The sequence below is a fragment of the Podarcis vaucheri genome (genome assembly GCF_965113315.1).
Source record: "Podarcis vaucheri genome assembly, chromosome: 6".
NCBI lineage: Eukaryota > Metazoa > Chordata > Lepidosauria > Squamata > Lacertidae > Podarcis > Podarcis vaucheri.
The window spans coordinates 29,930,915-29,949,051 of NC_138764.1; the positions used below are offsets into that span (position 1 = coordinate 29,930,915).

Sequence of the window (18,137 nt, forward strand, 5' to 3'; positions counted from 1 at the left end):
TTTTTCCCCCCACATCTTCATATCTGTTTCATTAGCATTATGTAATTAAGTTCACACAGATCCTTCAGATGTTTTCTTTAGCATTGGGTTATTGGCAAGGGAAGTATAATGTTTGCTGACGGGCACCTACACCCTTGTGGAAATTAATTGAAACAAACAATGTAGTTTATTGTACAAAACTCACATATACCTGTACAAAACTCACATATACATGTACATTAGTAACGGATATGACCGCCGCTATTTTTAAGCAGCATTTGAACATGGTTTGGCATGGAGTTTACTAGTTTCGAACAGTCACTGTTGATTTTCGGATCCCTGTACCACACTTGAATCAGCACCTGAATGAGCTTCTCCATAGTCGTACAGTCTGCAGCAGGGAGGCGACTTTTGCATATAGCCCACAAAATTCTCAATGGGATTTACATCTGGGGAATTCCCTGGCCAATCAAATACCTGTATTTGCTGCTCTGTCATGAATTTCTTCACCACTTTCAATGTGTGACAGGGGGCTAGGTCCTGCTTCAATATCCCAGTATCGTCAGGATACCTCTTTTCCAGCTGGGGAATAACTCTCTTTCGTAGAACCTCAATATATTGTGGCGAGCGCGTCATTCCTTCTATTGGCTGCAGGCTTCCGACACCATAATGATCAACTGATTTTTCGTGTTTGCTTTGAGTACAGGATTACAAGTAAGATAGAAAATATGGTTTGTTTCAGTTAATTTGCACAAGGGTGTACATTGTATCAGATGGGGCATCAAGTGGCTGAAAGAAGTTACCTCTTCTGAGCCCCCCCCCAAAAAAAACCCCAACAACCCTGAGTAGTTATGTCAATGTGCTCTCACACCTGGTGGTTCTGTTGTTGAATGCCAGGTTAGAAAACCATATTCCTTGCCAAGAAACCTATTTGCCTGGCAGCCAGATGTGAGCTACAACTCCTCGTGTTGGACCAGAGAGACAAAATTGTTGGAGTTGGAGAACTGGTGGTGGTGGTCTTGCAAGACTTCAAGGACCATACCTGGTCCGCCTCAACTGCTCTAGCTCAGCACTTCATGGTCACCATGACAAACATGGAGCTGTCTCAATACATTGTGGGGCCAACACATATAAGTCATTCCCTCAGTCTGTTTTTTTTTTGCAATGGAGCAGGTGAGGTAGCTGTCAGGTGTGCATAGGATTGCAGCCTCTGGTTTCTTTCCGAGGTTCTTAACAACATCCCCCAGTTATTTTGGGTTGCTTCTTCTTCTTTGAACAGCATCTTGTTTAATACAATACCAACAAGCCATTGCAAATGAACAAAATTCCACTGGAAGGCTATCGTAACATTTACAAGGAAATACTCTGAAGGAAAATCATGTTTGCTTCATAAACATGAGCAAATTTTCAACAAAATATTTGTTACAGGATAATATAGAAGCTGCAGCAGTAAAGTCTGCATTCCGTACATGTAAAAACGAGTCTTTTATTTATGATGTAAAATAAATCTTCTGTAGATGACAGGTAGTTAAAACAACACAAAACATTTATAAACAATAGTTTTTCTCAAGCATAAAAAGAAATAAGTAAATGAATGAATCTATTACTAACTCGCTATGAAACTGAAAGTGGGAGCTTTTCATTGCCTTGCAGATGCTAAAGAGGGAAGGGAGCACTGGTCTTATTTTCCTAACAGGAAACCGTGGTTAGGTTAACCTAACCATGGGTTTAGTTAAAATGAACTTTGGTACACTCCTATGTCACAGGTTCTTTATTAAAGAACCTGGTACAGGAAAGCAAACTCAGCAAATTGGTGATGCTTTAAACAAAATTGGGAGGAAATGTAGCCCAAATATACGAGTATCTGTATAGTACTGTATTGTCATAAGAATACTCAGGCTTCTTCTTTATAATTGTAGCATCTTCAGGAAATGGATGAACGAAGAACCATCAAACTTAGTGAATGTTATAAGGGGTTTGCAGATTCTGAGCGCAGAGTTATCCCAATAGTCTCAAAATGTTTAGAAGGAATGACTGCTGCGGCAAAATCGGTTGATGAACGCAGGGTAAGTTGATATTTTGTAGGATTCAGATTATCAGTGTAGAACTCATTGCTTTGGAGGTAAATCTAACGTAATTGTGGGTCTGATCATGTCCTACTACAACTAAGGCAAGGAATTAGGCTGATCAAGCCTATGAAACTTGTGTTCCATGAAGCCAAACCAAGCAACAAAAACAGAGGGTTTATCAAGTCTCTTGTGTGCCTTAACTCTCTGGCAGACAGCTTTGTTGGGTCATGAGACCTAGTGCAAGTAATTGTGGAAAGGAGTCTGTGTTTTATTCAGACTTTTTTTTTTTTTACCCATTCTCTCTTTAACCTCTCTCCCTCTTCCTCTCATTAATTTATGATGCCCGAATAATAGATTACTTTGATTTTTCGACATTTTGTCCAATGGAAATGTTGCTGGATGCTGTTCATTGTATGAGTCCATTCTTGCAGACCTTGTTGTTAATCTTGAGATGAAATTTCTTCAGCAATTTGAGTAATCCCAGGGTTTGGGACTTCACCTTGGGAGCTTATGTATTTCCTGGATGGAGGTACAGTGGTACCTCGGGTTTCAAACACCTCAGGTTACAAACACTTCAGTTTACAGACTCCACTAACCCAGAAGTAGTACCTCGGGTTAAGAACTTTACCTCAGGATGAGAACAGAAATCACATGCCGGCAGCGGGAGGCCCCATTAGCTAAAGTGGTACCTCAGGTTAAGAACGGACCTCCGGAACGAATCAAGTTCGTAACGAGAGGTACCACTGTATATACGAAAGTTTCATTTTTGATGTGATGGGATGTGGAGGAGCAGGATGCTCAGGGAACAAGCATTGTTCGCTCTCTCTGCAACATTATCTTTTCTAAATGCCCTGTAGATGGTAGTCTGCAATTTCCCCTCTGTAAACGGACTTAATTCTTTCTGGAAGATCAGTAATTTCTCCTGCTGTTTTAAGTTACTCATTTTTCATCTGCTGCATTGGTAATAATGTCATTTCAGTTAAGCTTTCTTGAGTAATCATTTTTTTTTAAATAAACATTGCATCTCTCCCATCAAGGACTCTCAAATAGTAATAGACTCCTTCAAGTCTGGTTTTGAACCTCCTGGAGACTTTCCATTTGAAGATTACAGTCAGCACATTTACAGGACTGTTTCTGACGGAACAATCAGTACACCAAAGCAGGAAGGGGTGAAAATCGATGCAAAAACCACCGTGGGCAAGGCTAAGGGCAAGCTGTGGCTTTTTGGAAAGAAACCAAAGGTACAACTTTTAAAATATATTTCACATGAGAACACACTCAGGATTTGTGGTTAAGGGATCAAATGTAGTCCTTTGGATCAAAATAATGTCGTTTTGACCTTATATAATTTTGAAAGACAGTTTGCATTGCCCCAACTGTCCATTTAGGAACTTGGTTTTGGTATCATATGTCTGCTTTGCCCCACCCCAGCTATAGTATTCTAGCAGCAGAGGAAACCAGTACAACTGGGGTAGCAAAATGCCGCTGGCTTTGCTGGAGCTATTACAACAGTAGTTAGTGACCAGGAACTGCAAACTCCTGGTAACATGTTACACCAATACTCAAGCGCAAGGAGCCTGCTGCAACTATTTTGACCAATAATAGCATCCTCTGTGGCTTGTGTATCCTCTGTATATGTTGGAGTTTGTTATTGTGTTGAAACTGGAGGGAGATCAGATCAGTTGATCGTGATGGGTGTGTGGATCATCTCTTTAATATCAGAGATTCAGCCGCCTTCTGGCTGTGGTCCATTTAATTGTTTTAGGTACTGGAGGAACTTGCATCCTGCCTGTAATGTGCAATTTTAGAAACTGATGTTTTTGTTTGAAGTGCATGGTTTTGGCAGGTCAGTTTAAAGATATTCAAAGGCACCTGAAGGTTAAAGCAAAGCAGGTGATATATTGCTTTGGACATAATGAAAGAATAATGATATGAAGGCAAATTGCACCTTACCTTTGCAGAAGTTCTTAGTATATAGAGCAACAAATAACATAAGCAATATTCTTTTTTAAAAACAACAACACGAATTTAAATTTCGTGCAGTGTGAGGAAAAAATTGTGTAGAACACCTAAGAACGGAATAACCTTCCTTTTCCAGCTGTGCAGCACATCTCCATTACCTTATGAATGCCATTCCTTAAGTCTTCCTTTCCGCCCATATGCTTTGAGGATATAAGAATTTTAACATTAGAACATTTAGAATAAATTTTGCTGGGTTTTTTTTTTGTAGGGGATATGTTTTTATTAATTCAAAAAGTTCCTAGATGTAAAACAAACAAATCTAAAGCCTGTTATCTTTCAGCAATGTGTGTTATCTGAAGGGTGGTTCTTGGTGTTGTTTCGAAACTCGCACGTAAAAGGACATTTTAAACCATTTTAACATTGTAACTAAATATTCTCCCTCTCTTACCTTTTAATTTTCTTACTGTGTTGTGTATTTCTGATGGTGAAAACAGTGGAGAGCCTTGTGACACCTTAAAGACCCAACACATTTGTTATGCCGTCAGCTTTCTGATTATAATATTTGATGGTGGTTGTTATGGGGTGAGCGGTGGGGGGGCGGCTGGGACTGATGGTCTGCTTCTGAATTGAAAGGGGGGGGGAGACAGAATTTTCAGTTCAATGTTTGCCTTATCTGTTCCTTTCTTTATTTCCGCATCAGCCACAGTCCCCTCCCCTTACCCCTACTAGTTTATACACGTCCAGTACTTCTAATGGTTCCCAGTATCCCTTATGCTCGATTGAACAAGTCTATTATTGCATGAGTGAGATAAAAACAGGGAAGCCCAGAATTTCTTCTTTCAGAAGCCTCAAAAGAGGGGTAAGTTTTATGACGGGTTTTAGGTGCATGACAGTGCTATGAGCAGTGTGCTTGTGGTGTGTGGCTTTTCCCAGTCTTCTCCACCCTCATCATAAGGCTGAAGATCCTATCAGAGGTCATTGTGCTTTGCAGCTCCTTGTTCGGAATAGCTGGCTCTTCGAAGGGCGCTGGGTGCGCATTCTCACAATTTTCTCATTCGCAGCCATGAGTGTTCTTATTATTTTATTTTATTTTTAATAATTTTTATTAACTGGCCAATCAAATTAAATCACATCACATAAATTCCGAATTACAAAGCCCATATTTCAAGATCCGAAGGGGGATTCTGATCATCTTCTTACTACTGCATTAATGTCCAAATCAGTCCACACTTCAAAACGACCTTGACAGATTAGAGAACTGGGCAAAAACAAACGAGATGAATTTTAACAGGGAGAAATGTAAAGTATTGCACTTGGGCAAAAAAAAATGAGAGGCACAAATACAAGATGGGGGACACCTGGCTTGAGAGCAGTACATGTGAAAAGGATCTAGGAGTCTTGGTTGACCACAAACTTGACATGAGCCAACAGTGTGACGCGGCAGCTAAAAAAGCCAATGCAATTCTGGGCTGCATCAATAGGAGTATAGCATCTAGATCAAGGGAAGTAATACTGCCACTGTATTCTGCTCTGGTCAGACCACACCTGGAGTACTGTGTCCAGTTCTGGGCACCACAATTCAAGAAGGACACTGACAAACTGGAACGTGTCCAGAGGAGGGCAACCAAAATGTTCAAAGGCCTGGAAACGATGCCTTATGAGGAACGGCTAAGGGAGCTGGGCATGTTTAGCCTGGAGAAGAGGAGGTTAAGGGGTGATATGATAGCCATGTTCAAATATATAAAAGGATGTCACATAGAGGAGGGAGAAAGGTTGTTTTCTGCTGCTCCAGACAAGCGTACACGGAGCAATGGATCCAAACTACAAGAAAGAAGATTCCACCTAAACATTAGGAAGAACTTCCTGACAGTAAGAGCTGTTCGACAGTGGAATTTGCTGCCAAGGAGTGTGGTGGAGTCTCCTACTTTGGAGGTCTTTAAGCAGAGGCTTGACAACCATATGTCAGGAGTGCTCTGATGGTGTTTCCTGCTTGGCAGGGGGTTGGACTCGATGGCCCTTGTGGTCTATTCCAACTCTATGATTCTATGATTCAAACAGAGTTCATAATTCTATCCAGTCTTATCTTGCTGTTTCCACATCACATCTTGTTCATATATTCTCTTTTTTTCTTTATGATCTCTTCTGATAGTCTCCTTAAGCCGATAAACACCAATATTAATCCTGTGTGAATTTTTCCGTTCTTCCAATCCTCAAATCGAGATGGTTTCCATATATCATCACCTTCATAGATAACATCGCTCTTTCCATCATTAATCTCGCAAAACTGTCGCTCTTAAGTCCCTCTGAGGAGTTTCACCCACCACAGCCATGATTGTTCTTAATGCATAATATGTTTGGGGGAAGGAGAAGACAGGCTGTTTTAAAGAACAGAACGATAATTAGTTTGCTCTTTTTCTAATGATAATAATAATAATTTTATTATTTACAGACCTCCCATCTGTCTGGGTTTCCCCAGCCACTCTGGGCGGCTTAAAGCTTATCTAAAAACCTCCCGATATAGGGCTGCCTTCTAACCTCAGTACGTGGATTTTATCAACACATTGTCAATTTATTTGCAAGCTGCCAATTCCAGAAAAAGCACACACTATAAGAGCAGCTTACCATTGGATGAAGAGCAGCAGCGTATCACAAAATCGATATTCGCAGTCAAAGTTTCATAATGACAGCAATAATTAACACTACCTAGCAAATATATCGGTGCAAGTTTTAATCTTTTTTTTTAAAACCAGAAACAATAAAATAAAAAATTAAATAACGAAAAGCATTTAGAGACCACAAATGTAACAGCGTTATTCCTCTCTCGGCAAAACCAGTAAGGGGCCAGGGGCCAGATGGACTTTGAAAAGTTTCATTCTGTTCCTAAATGCCACAGCCATTTAACTGCTAAATCCACCAAAAGGTAGCTTGGACCTTTTGAAATTTCTATAATATTTGTTATTTCTTGTACTGTGCGCAAGCCAGAACCATAGGGTTATTTTTCCTTCTCTTTTATGAACTGGCCCCCTAGTGGGCATTTGAGTTCAGTTCTTTCCTAGTCAACATTCTGCACATGCACCCACTGACAATGCCCTATTATCAGAGCACATGGTGTGTGTTTTTAAAAAGGATGTTAGTAAATGGCTCAAATTGTTAATTTAACCAGTATGTTAAGGCATCTTATGCGAGTCTCTGCAGGCCGTTTTGTCTCGTAGATGACAGATTGCATCGGCCGACATTAAAACACAGTTTATTGGGGAAAGTATTTCAGAAAAGTAAGCCAGTTTAACTAATAGGAGTACATATACCTAAAATGTTTTTGTTTTAGAATTTATTTCAATGTAGTATGATTTTTCATGCAATGTACTTTGCCTCAAAACATTTAATTTAGATTTGTTTTCTTGGGGGCTTCGTGTGGTTTTCGTTGGTTTTGGTTTTGGTTAAACTGCGTTCCATTCCTGGGTAACTGCTAAATGCCACTTTTTGAGAAGAATCAAGGAAGTATACTTAACTAATTTATACTGGCATATTCTGCAAAGTAGCATTTGTTCTAGGGATCAAGTGACTGCCAAACAGCGTTGATGATTATGTCATGATAAATGAACCAGCAGTAACTCCTTTGGTCTATAAAACACAGTCTTTTGTATATGAGAAACTGAATTTTTTTTTTGGCTGTTGATAACCAGAAGCTGAATGCATTTGTCAATATACAAATATGCAAATAAAAATTATAATTAGGAAAAAAACAGCAATTGGTTGCAGTTTAATACTTTATACTAGTCTTAGCTGGGGCATGTTGTTCTAGAGAAGCAGATCATAGTCCATAGATATCCTAAGCAATGCCGGTTAATGATTAGAGGAGTTCTCTCTGTTATGGAAAGGCAGTTCCTTAACTTGTGGGTTTTAAGTTGGCGCACCACAGCATGGTAACTTCTCTTTTAAGCAGTTTGAACCGTGCTCCTAAAGATTTTAACTCTACACCCCAGAATTCTTAATTCTGCATTTGCAATATATTCCCTTTATCAGGAAGGTTTTAAATGTTTGATTCTTTATGATGTTTTATATATTCTGCAAGCCTGCCAGAGTGGCTGGGGAAACCCAGCCAGATGGACGGGGTATAAATTATAAAACTATTATTATTATTATTATTATTATTATTATTATTATTGCAAAAATTGAGAGTTTGCTTATATTTAATTACATTTCCATACCTTGTTACGTGCTCAAAGCTCAGAGTTTTGGATAGGTTTTTGGTAAGGGAGAAAGTAATTTTGGCAAGGGTTATTTTTGTTGGTCAGGAAGAAGTGGAGACAGCTGGAGTTAATGTTTTCAGGGTGTCGTCGAGATCCATGGAACTGGATATTTAGCCAGATTCTGCGCTAATATTAGATCTTCTGCTCAAATTGCACATCCCTAGACATACAAATGCGCACAGGCCAAGCCATGGTCAGGACACAGAACATGTGTTCATGATCAGGACCATTCTTAGCATGGTAACTTGTTAGCACAGCAGCAGAATCTGATCCTCAATGAGCTGCTTTGGAAGTTGGCTGAAAATGCTCCTCTTGCACTCCTCCTATCGATTGATCCTGCTGGATATATTTGCAATAATGTGTTACTATTTCTTCATTATAGACGAGGAAGTGGCTACCAATTCTTTTTAGCATAGTCATGGAAAATTAAAAGGTGATGGGATTGAAATTAAATTTTATTTCAACATTTTCTCATCGCGCTGTAAATTTGATCAAATTACTATCAGCAGTTACTAGCCTGTCACGTTGCATCCCTTGAAATATGCAACCAAATCTTTTTTTCCTTTGTTTTAAAGAAACAAGTTCAGGCCAAACGTGCCTTGTGAAGTGCACACGTATTATTTATCTTTCACTAGTTCCCTGCCAGAATCTGCAAATAGAGATTTTGGTGTGAATGCTATTGGCTGGAAAATCTTATAGGGAAAAACAAATAGACCTGGAGACCATTTGTAATTTAGCTACCCTCTTGCAAAATTCCTAGAATTTAGGGGTATGATTGAGCACATGTAGAAAACCCAAGGGTTCAGTCCTTAGGGATCTCTAGCTAAGAACCTTTTTTCTACAGCTCCAGTGGATTCGAATTAAAAGAAAGGAGATTCCAACTAAACATTAGGAAGGACCTTCTGGCAATGAGAGCTGCTTGACAGTTGAATGGACTCCATCAGAAGGTGGTGGACTCTCCTTCCTTGGAAGTTTTTAAGCTGAGGTTCAGTAGCCATCTATCACGGATGAGAGTCCTGCATTGCAGAGGATTGTTTCTATTCTCGATAGGTGCCTGCTACGTCATGCTCAGTAGTCTTTAAAATTCCCATAAGCAAGCCTGCTGTTTGGCGATCATTAAAATGGGATTAGATTAGTTCTTCATGTGAGCAGTCGGGCTATTGTCTTGAACCAAAGGCTGCTCTGCGCACATAGAGCACCAGTTTGTGAGGTCTGGAGTTCTGCTACCTTCCGGTGACTTGTAATATCTGAGCAGGTATAAAAGAGGTTCCTTGATATAGAAGAGTGTGAATAGGCTCTGCATGTTAAAGCCCAGAAGATGTTAGTATCATGCAAGATGTGTACAGTGTTCCAACTATTTCTCTTGGTGTAATTTACTATTCATGATATAATGGATGGAAAGCTTCTGTTCATTCCTTGCTCTCGCTATCAGATGTGCCCTCCAAAAAGCCTCTCATAGGGGATCAGGCATCAGGCTTCTACAAGGGGAAGTGGGGAGGATAATTGCTGCAATTTGGTCTTGAGTTCCTCTCACTTTTTCCTCGCCCCCCCAACTCCATGCCTTGCCTACGATATTCAAGATGGTCTTCCAAACTTCCAGTGAGACCTTACTGCAGGAGGAAGAAGAGGGCGGAATACTTTCTTTCCAGGACCTTTCTTGAGTTATCTTAGGATCCAATCCATAGTTTTGCTGGTAGGGGCTAAATTTGTCAAAGCCTCTCAATCAATCAATCAATCAATCAATCTTTATTACGGTCAGAGACCAGACTGCAAAGCCTCCCACTTTCTAGTACATTAGTGTTTTAACAGGCTTTTAAAAAGGCTTTTAAAAGGAAAAGGAAAAATATTAGTAGAAGTCGAGAGTGAGATGGTTTATGGATAACCTGAGAAGCAAAATATTTCAACTTCTTCTGCCTGCATAAAATATTACTCTAGACGCTGGAACATCATAAACTCTTAAACTGCTCTCTGCTTCATCCATCAGGAGTCCCATCCAGTAGCAGCTGGGCATACAGAAAAGAAATGAAAACTAATGAAATCTTCATGGGCATTTAAGTCTGAATTGTTGACATTGTCCATCCAAATGTAATAATAAATACAGCTGTATGCCTTGTTTTTTATTTAATACAAAAGAGCAGAGGGAAATGTAGCAGATGTCATTTGGTAGAAATCACGACATGACACACAAAGCTAGATATGATGGATAAATATTTTTATTGTTTGTTTATTGCTTCTTTTTTTAAAGGAAAATTTCCAAATGTTTACACATGGGACCTTTTAGTGCTTCAGTTTGCTAGGGAGACAAAAAAATACTGCAAGTGTTGGTTTGGATATTCGCCCCAGTTGTGAGCTACTTTTGTTTGGAACTTAATAATCCCCCCCCCTCTCTCTCTCTCACACACACACACACACAGGGTCTCATAATTGACCCAAGTTGTAGCCAAATGAACAAATAGTGTGCTTGATTTCTGTTATCTTTCTACCCTTTGGGGGCGGGGAAAAAAACTAGAAATCGGTCAGATCACACGTTTCTATGCACAAAGCTACTCCTTTTCTTTCCTCATCCTCATAAGCTAATCACACAGATTCAGAAAACCAGTTTAAGTGTGCAGTCATGATGACTTTTTAAATGAACAAGCCGGTCTACCACACAGCAACCTATACCACAAGACTCAGTTGTAATCATGGTGTGATCCATGAATTTCCTAATCACAGTGACTTAACATTTCATCCAGTTTTGCCAAGCAATAACTTCCAAAGATAATTGCTAGGATAGAGAGCAATCCCAGCCATGTTTTCTACTGAGTCCTGGGATCCCAAGTCTAAAGATTTGTATCGGTGCATCACCTACAGCAGCATTTGCAAAACTGATACCCTCCAGATGTTTTGGAGTACAGTTCTCATCAGCACCAGCCACTAAGGCCATGCTGTCTGGGGCTGATTATAGTTATAGTCTGAGACATCTGGGAGGCACTAGATTGGCAAAGATCGCCCTACAATGTTTAGTGCAGTGGGTCTACAGCTCTGCCATATGGTCATATTATGTGGTACACCCTCTTAGTCACAAGCATGTTGTTGCTCCAAATTCTGGGTTCCAATGTATATTTTGGGTGTGCCCAAAGGCTTATGCCTCGGTTGTGGCTTTCTTTCATCGCGGCACAAAAGGGTGCTGTTTTGGGGGGGAACCTCCAAATGCTGCTTGGATAGATAGAACATATTGCCCATAATTTTGAGCCTTGGCTTTTCATCGCTCTGTATGGTCCAAAGCAGTTTTCACAATTGATTGTTTCACAGTTCCTTGTTCTAACCCATATTTCAGGCATCCTTAAATGGAGTCATTTATAAAGCAAATCATTGGCATTTTCTGTTATCACATCATAATACAAGGTTGCTAATTAAGAACCTTAATAGGAAGGCTTTTCCCAGTGCTTTTCAGCAAAATTGGATACTGCCAGAATAAGATAAGAAGCCATCTGTGTCTTTTTTCAAAAAGATATCGTGCCCCAGAATCAATCTGTGTATGTCTTTTTACCCCTTCCCCATTTTTATTGGTGATTTAGAATTGATATGTTTCGTAACGCTTGAGTATATAATAAAGTATACACAGTCATATGTCGAATTATAGACTACAGTGGTACCTCGGGTTACATACGCTTCAGGTTACACACTCCGCTAACCCAGAAATAGTGCTTCAGATTAAGAACTTTGCTTCAGGATAAGAACAGAAATCAGGCTCCGGCGGTGCGGCGGCAGCAGGAGGACCCATTAGCTAAAGTGGTGCTTCAGGTTAAGAACAGTTTCAGGTTAATTCAGTGGCTTGAATTAATTAATTTTATAATGAATGATTTTTAGAGTGTTGTTTATGCTGTACTTTTGTACTGTTTTATTGTTGTTAGCCGCCCTGAGCCCAGCTTCGGCTGGGGAGGGCGGGATATAAATAAAATTTATTATTTATTATTATTATTATTATTATTAAGAATGGACCTCCGGAACGAATTAAGTACTTAACCTGAGGTACCACTGTATTACTCTATAATAGCCTCCAGTAATAAATATTTTGATCTAGAATCACTTTGATTAGAAAGCGTTGAAGATTTTTCACATGGGCTTTTGGGAAATAGTCTTCCAGTTATTCAGTTGCAAAAGTGTTGTTTCCTCTAACTATTCACTTGAACCTTACCGGTAACTTGAATCTGTTTTTGAGCAAGGATGATGGAAGTCCTCTGATTGCCTAAGAGGTTGGACTTCTTTGGCCACGACATTTCTTTACATCAGCCATATCCACCTTAGTGACAGTTGTGTTGGCCGGCCAGCTACTTGCCCAAAAAGATGAAACCTAACTGTGGAAAATAGGAAAAACCAGGTTTCAGAACATCATAAAGCGTTGCTGTTTTGCTCCCGGAGCTTCGCTAAACAAGACTCTGTTTACAGTAAACCAGGTCATTGCCATTGTCAAACGCTTCTGCTTTGTGTAGTGTTCCTGTGTGCTTTGTTGTCGTTTCCTTCAATGTAGAAATACGTTAAAGAAATAATAGTTCAACAAGATTATACTATATTGCACCTTTTCAAGCCATAGGCTGTCATCCCATGGCTTGAATTGTGACTGCTCTTCAATTCTGCAGTGCCTTAGATAATAGTTAAAATGTTGGGAACTTTATGGGGTTCTATTAATTAAGGTTAAAATATCACACACAAAATCTTACTTGGCATCAAGCCCCACTGGGGATTATTCCCAAATGAATATGCAAAGGATTGGGCTGTAAAAGATGCAGATATATATATATATAAATCTTCCTAAATAATGCTTGGCAGCATGAAAATAATACCCTGTTTCTTTCTGTTTTCAACTGTACCGGTCAGTGGTCTGTGAAGACGGTAAGGCCTGTGTGCTGTAAACTTCGTAACAACAGCATGAAAGTAGCTTATTGAAATCGTGTCCATCTCATAGTTGCTTTGAGTGAATTGGTATTCAGATGCGTATTCTTAATCACTCTTTGTCTCATTATCCATTTGTGCTTGGTGTGAACAAAATAGACTCCTGACATTGCACAGAGGAAAGGAATTCAACCAATAGGCAAGGATGTACTCCTGTTTTGCCTCCATAAAATGAGACTGATACCTACTCAATCCAGAGCTTCCTTTTCCTACAAGGTGCTTGTGAACGAGGCCTACAAGGGAGTCAGTCCTGTGCATGCCTGGAGCTATAGTATCTGAGTCCTATATTTTAAAAACATTTCATTTAGTCCATAACTGATAACCATGGTAGTTATCGCAATACAGTTTCTGAAAGTCTTAGTTGAAGACAGCTGAACATAACCCACCCCCACCCCAACTTAACACATTCTCTTACACATTCAAAGTAGATGGATTTTCATGGCCAGGTAATAACAAATGAATGTACTAGGCGGTCATTTTCTGAGTAGACCCACTGACTTAACTTAAATCCGTAGATTTCAACAGCCATGCTCTATTGTGGCTTAGCCAGATATCACTCACTATTATTAGGACTTGGTCAAAACTGCTGTTGAAAACTTTTAGCCAATGATGGTGGTTTTTTTAAAATGAAGTCGCCGGGCTGTTTACAACAATCAGTGCTATTTAACAATAAATGAAAATAAAGTAATTAAATAGATTAAAATTATTCTGATTAGTGTAAAAAGTCAAACGTTTATTCTGAGCTTAAGTTGTATCGATCACAGGAGAAACATGCCTCAAAGCTTCCTAGTTTCTCTGATGTGTATGGCATTGTTCATTGATCATACTGTTACGTAACTTCTTTATCCTTATTTGTAAAATCAGCAATTTTATATAACTAAATTCTACAACTTAGTTAAGTGTTCACAGTAGGTGTGGCAGACAGAATCTGGAGAGGAGGATTCGAGATACTATTCTGTTTCCTTTGGTAAAGGAGGCATGAAACATAAATAAGATACCTGTATTTATCCCAGTACTTAAAATTTACATATAGATTCATATTTTTAATTGTGTTCAGTAAAAAATAATTTCTGTGGCAGGAAGCTGTTGGCAAATTTTGCTCCTTTATTGCAGACAGTTCCATTTTATTTCAAATAAGGTTTGAAGGTAGAATTATGGTGAAAGTACAATGGAAATGAACAGTTAAGGGGTTAAGTTCCATTGATTCTCATGGAAATTAGAAATGCCTATTTTTTGCGAGATTGTTTCCATAGTTTCTCCTTTGTGTATATTGAGTGAAGCCTTTATTATGCTTAAAAATAAAAGACAATTATGCGAGAGCAAAAGTTATCTCTTATAAACTACCTTGAGCGACACAAACCTAAAATCCCTAATGCAGCTCATTGTTCTTAATTAGAATAACTTAATATAATACACAGTGCATGATAATTTTATAGTTTTGCATTTAAAATCATGATTTATGTAGGAGCTGTTTAGCACAAGTTCAACACACAGAGCAATGCTTTTAAAAGGAAGGCTTACAACTCTGCTGAAAAGGAGATTAGTATGAGATTTTGGAGGGAAATTAACTTAATAGGCCTTATTGTTTTACAGCCCTTTGAAACAGATTCTCTGAGCAGATGGCAAACCGTAAACACAAACCGACTTTTGAATTCTTGTTTAGCTTGTAATTACTGGTTGGTGCTATAGTTAACTTATTAAATGTGCTCAAGTAGGTGGATTTGTGAGCCTTTTCATTGAAACACCCTGTTTGTAGCTCAGAACTTGTTAATTATAGTCCAAACCAACTAATGTTGGATGTGGTAAGAACCTTTTGCATTGACTTTGGTGGAAGCAACTTTACAAGACTTCGGTAAATTGGAGGTAAATCGTCACATTTGCTTCTGAGCATGTCTGCATTGATATTTGGCAGATTTTAGCAAGAGAAATCTTAGTTGGCCTATTCAGTGCTTTCTTCTTCTAGAAAAATAGGTGCTGCTACGCACCATGAAATTGTTACAGTAAGTGCCATACATTTTAACAACAAAAAGAGGTGCCAGTACTGTGAATCATTGAGTACCCCCTGGAAAAACAAACAAGCACGATGGGCCTGCTTCTAATGAATATCAATAATAATTCTTAGCTGTATTCTGAACCAAGTGGTAGAGGCAATAAGTTAACTTCTGAGCCATCAGACTTTCATGTAGACTTCATGCTGCTTTTGATATAGCCTGCGGTTAGAGGATAGAGGGAATAAACTTAGATATAGTATGAAGATGCTGTGATGGCTACCACAAGATGTAGCGATGGGTACCAACTTAGATGGCTTTAAAAGGATTAGAGAAATCTGTGGATGGCAAACTGCCAGTGAATGGCTGAGCACTGCCTCTCATCTTGGAGATGGGATGCCAATGATTGGGGAGAGCCTTCAAAGTAAGCTCCAAGTGGCAAAGCAGCTTCTCTCTCCTCCAGATTTCAGCGTGATGGAAGAGAACCTCTGGGAGGCTGGCCTGTCGCCACAGCAAGCTTGGAGAATGGATTTGTGGAGCGTTCTCAACAGGATAAAGAGTTGCGTGCAACTGGGAAACCTAATAATGTATTCTGCTGTTTCTAAATTGCAGAGCACTTTGTTGTCACCATGTTTGCCTATTTTAGCACCATTGAAAATGAATTAAAACCACAGTTTGGCAAAACTAACTTAAGAAATGGAGTATTATAGGCTTGGTTTTGCTACAAGGCCTGCTTCCCTTCTTGCAGCCTCTCCCCAGTGCCAATTTCCCCTCTCTTATCATCACAATTCCCTGGCAAAGAGATTAACTATCATTACTCCTAACCAGGATTTCCCTTATTGCAAAGTCAGGTGCCCATTTTTAAACTGACTTTTCAGATCCCTGGGTTCAGCAGTGCTGAAAAGTTTTAACTTGGGTGCCAGTTAACTTTTTAGCCGCTATTCAGGTGAAAGGGAACTTGCTCTCACTGCGGAGGAAAGCCTCAGGGTGGCTTTCAGTTAGCAGGGAGCCAGCACTTCATCTGTGCAAAGGAAATGCATTTTTTAAAAAATGTATGTTGTGGCAAAAGGTTTAATGAATCCAAGCCACCTCTAGGAATGATGTCTCCTCCCAAAGAATTTTCAGAATTTGAATAGATCTATGGGATAACTACCCTGAGACAGCCATCCCTGCACTTAATGTGCACAGTTCAGGGATGTTTTCAGATCTGTTTAATAAGATTGTGCTTAAACCTGCGGGTATGCAATGTAAGCCACTTAATAACATCACTGTTGCTAGTGCCTTGTTGTTGTTGTTGTTGTTGTTGTTGTTGTTTAGTCGTGTCTGACTCTTTGTGACCCCATGGACCAGAGCATGCCAGGCACTCCTGTCTTCCACTGCCTCCCGCAGTTTGGTCAAACTCATGTTAGTAGCTTTGAGAACACTGTCCAACCATCTCGTCCTCTGTCGTCCCCTTCTCCTTGTGCCCTCCATCTTTCCCAACATCAGGGTCTTTTCCAGGAAGTCTTCTCTTCTCATGAGGTGGCCAAAGTATTGGAGCCTCAGCTTCACAATCTGTCCTTCCAGTGAGCACTCAGGGCTGTTTTCCTTAAGAATGGATAGGTTTGATCTTCTTGCATCCATGGGACTCCCAAGAGTCTCCTCCAGCACCATAATTCAAAAGCATCAATTCTTCAGCGATCAGCCTTCTTTATGGTTAAGAACTTTGCTTCAGGATGAGAACAGAAATCACACAACAACAACGGGGCGGCAAGAGACCCCATTAGCTAAAGTGGTACCTCGGGTTAAGAACAGTTTCAGCTTAAGAACGGACCTCCAGAACAAATTAAGTTCTTAACCCGAGGTACCACTGTACTGGGGAAACCATAGCTTCAACTATACGGACCTTTGTCGGCAAGTTGATATCTCTGCTTTTTAAGATGCTGTCTAGGTTTGTCATCGCTTTTCTCCCAAGAAGAAGGCGTCATTTAATTTCATGACTGCTGTTACCATCTGCAGTGATCATGGAGCCCAAGAGAGTAAAATCTCTCACTGCCTCCATTTCTTCCCCTTCTATTTGCCAGGAGGTGATGAGACAGAAGAACATTATTATGCCAGCTTTTAATACCTCTTTGGATATTCACAGCCTGTTTCCTCCCCACCCCCACCCATTGTTTTCCATCCCCAAGTTCCTTATGGGTTCTCTTAATGAAATTTTGCCTTCTCTCTGTGATGAGGCTGGCTTGACATTTAAAAGCCCATATAGATCGGTAGAAAATCTCCTGAACTGGGAATTTGGCAGCTCTAATAATGTTCAGATCCAATAATTTTGTGCTCTGCTAGTACTTTTGGGCACAAATAGTTTCATGTTGTCCCAGTAAGCTCCCTGTTGAGAATACCATGTTGGATATTTCTGGCATCGCTGCTCCTTATGACATTGATTACGTCACATTACTTGTTGGGAAAGGGGTTTCCGTGTTCCAGAAGTTCTTCCCTTCCTATTGGAAAAATTGGTGAATAATCTGTGGGGATCGTCTTCAGTGGTGGGGAGGAGCAATGTGAGTAAGCTTTATCAGGGTTTGAGGTTCAGATTCATTGTGGCTTGTGATTTTGAGGGGTGGATGTCTTATCAGAAGCAGTAATGTTTGTTACAAGAGGCTAAACATGGCTACTTTTACCATAATTTACCCTAAACCTGTCTAGTCTTGCAACTGCTTGTTCCATAACGACCAGAGGTTTTCCAGCAGTGTCACCGATTGAGCCTACACTCCCCTCATTCAGGCATTTGAAATATTTTGCAGGGTTCCCCCCCCCCCAAATTAAAGATCCTTTTTTCATTCTGGTTCACTAGTATATTTCCACACACACCCCTTCTGAGTCTATTGTCTCTGAAATGGATTTGCTTTCCCTTCAAGATTATTTAACACATGGAAGAACTGTTTATAATCTTTAAATCTTGAAAATCTCAGATGGGG

General features: G+C 39.8%; 1 protein-coding gene across 4 annotated transcripts in view; it reads left to right on the plus strand.

Annotated features, from left to right (window-relative positions):
* FNBP1L (formin binding protein 1 like) overlaps positions 1–18,137 on the plus strand; it is a 74,393-nt gene that overhangs the window by 48,351 nt on the left and 7,905 nt on the right. For 3 of the 4 annotated variants that reach the window (XM_082227920.1, XM_082227921.1, XM_082227922.1), the window contains 2 exons: positions 1,899–2,045; positions 3,086–3,289. In XM_082227920.1, coding sequence (XP_082084046.1) covers positions 1,899–2,045; positions 3,086–3,289 — 351 coding nt within the window. Of the gene's footprint in view, positions 1–1,898; positions 2,046–3,085; positions 3,290–4,710; positions 4,870–13,120; positions 13,136–18,137 lie in introns of all 4 variants that reach the window. The other variant, XM_082227923.1, reaches the window with a different exon arrangement.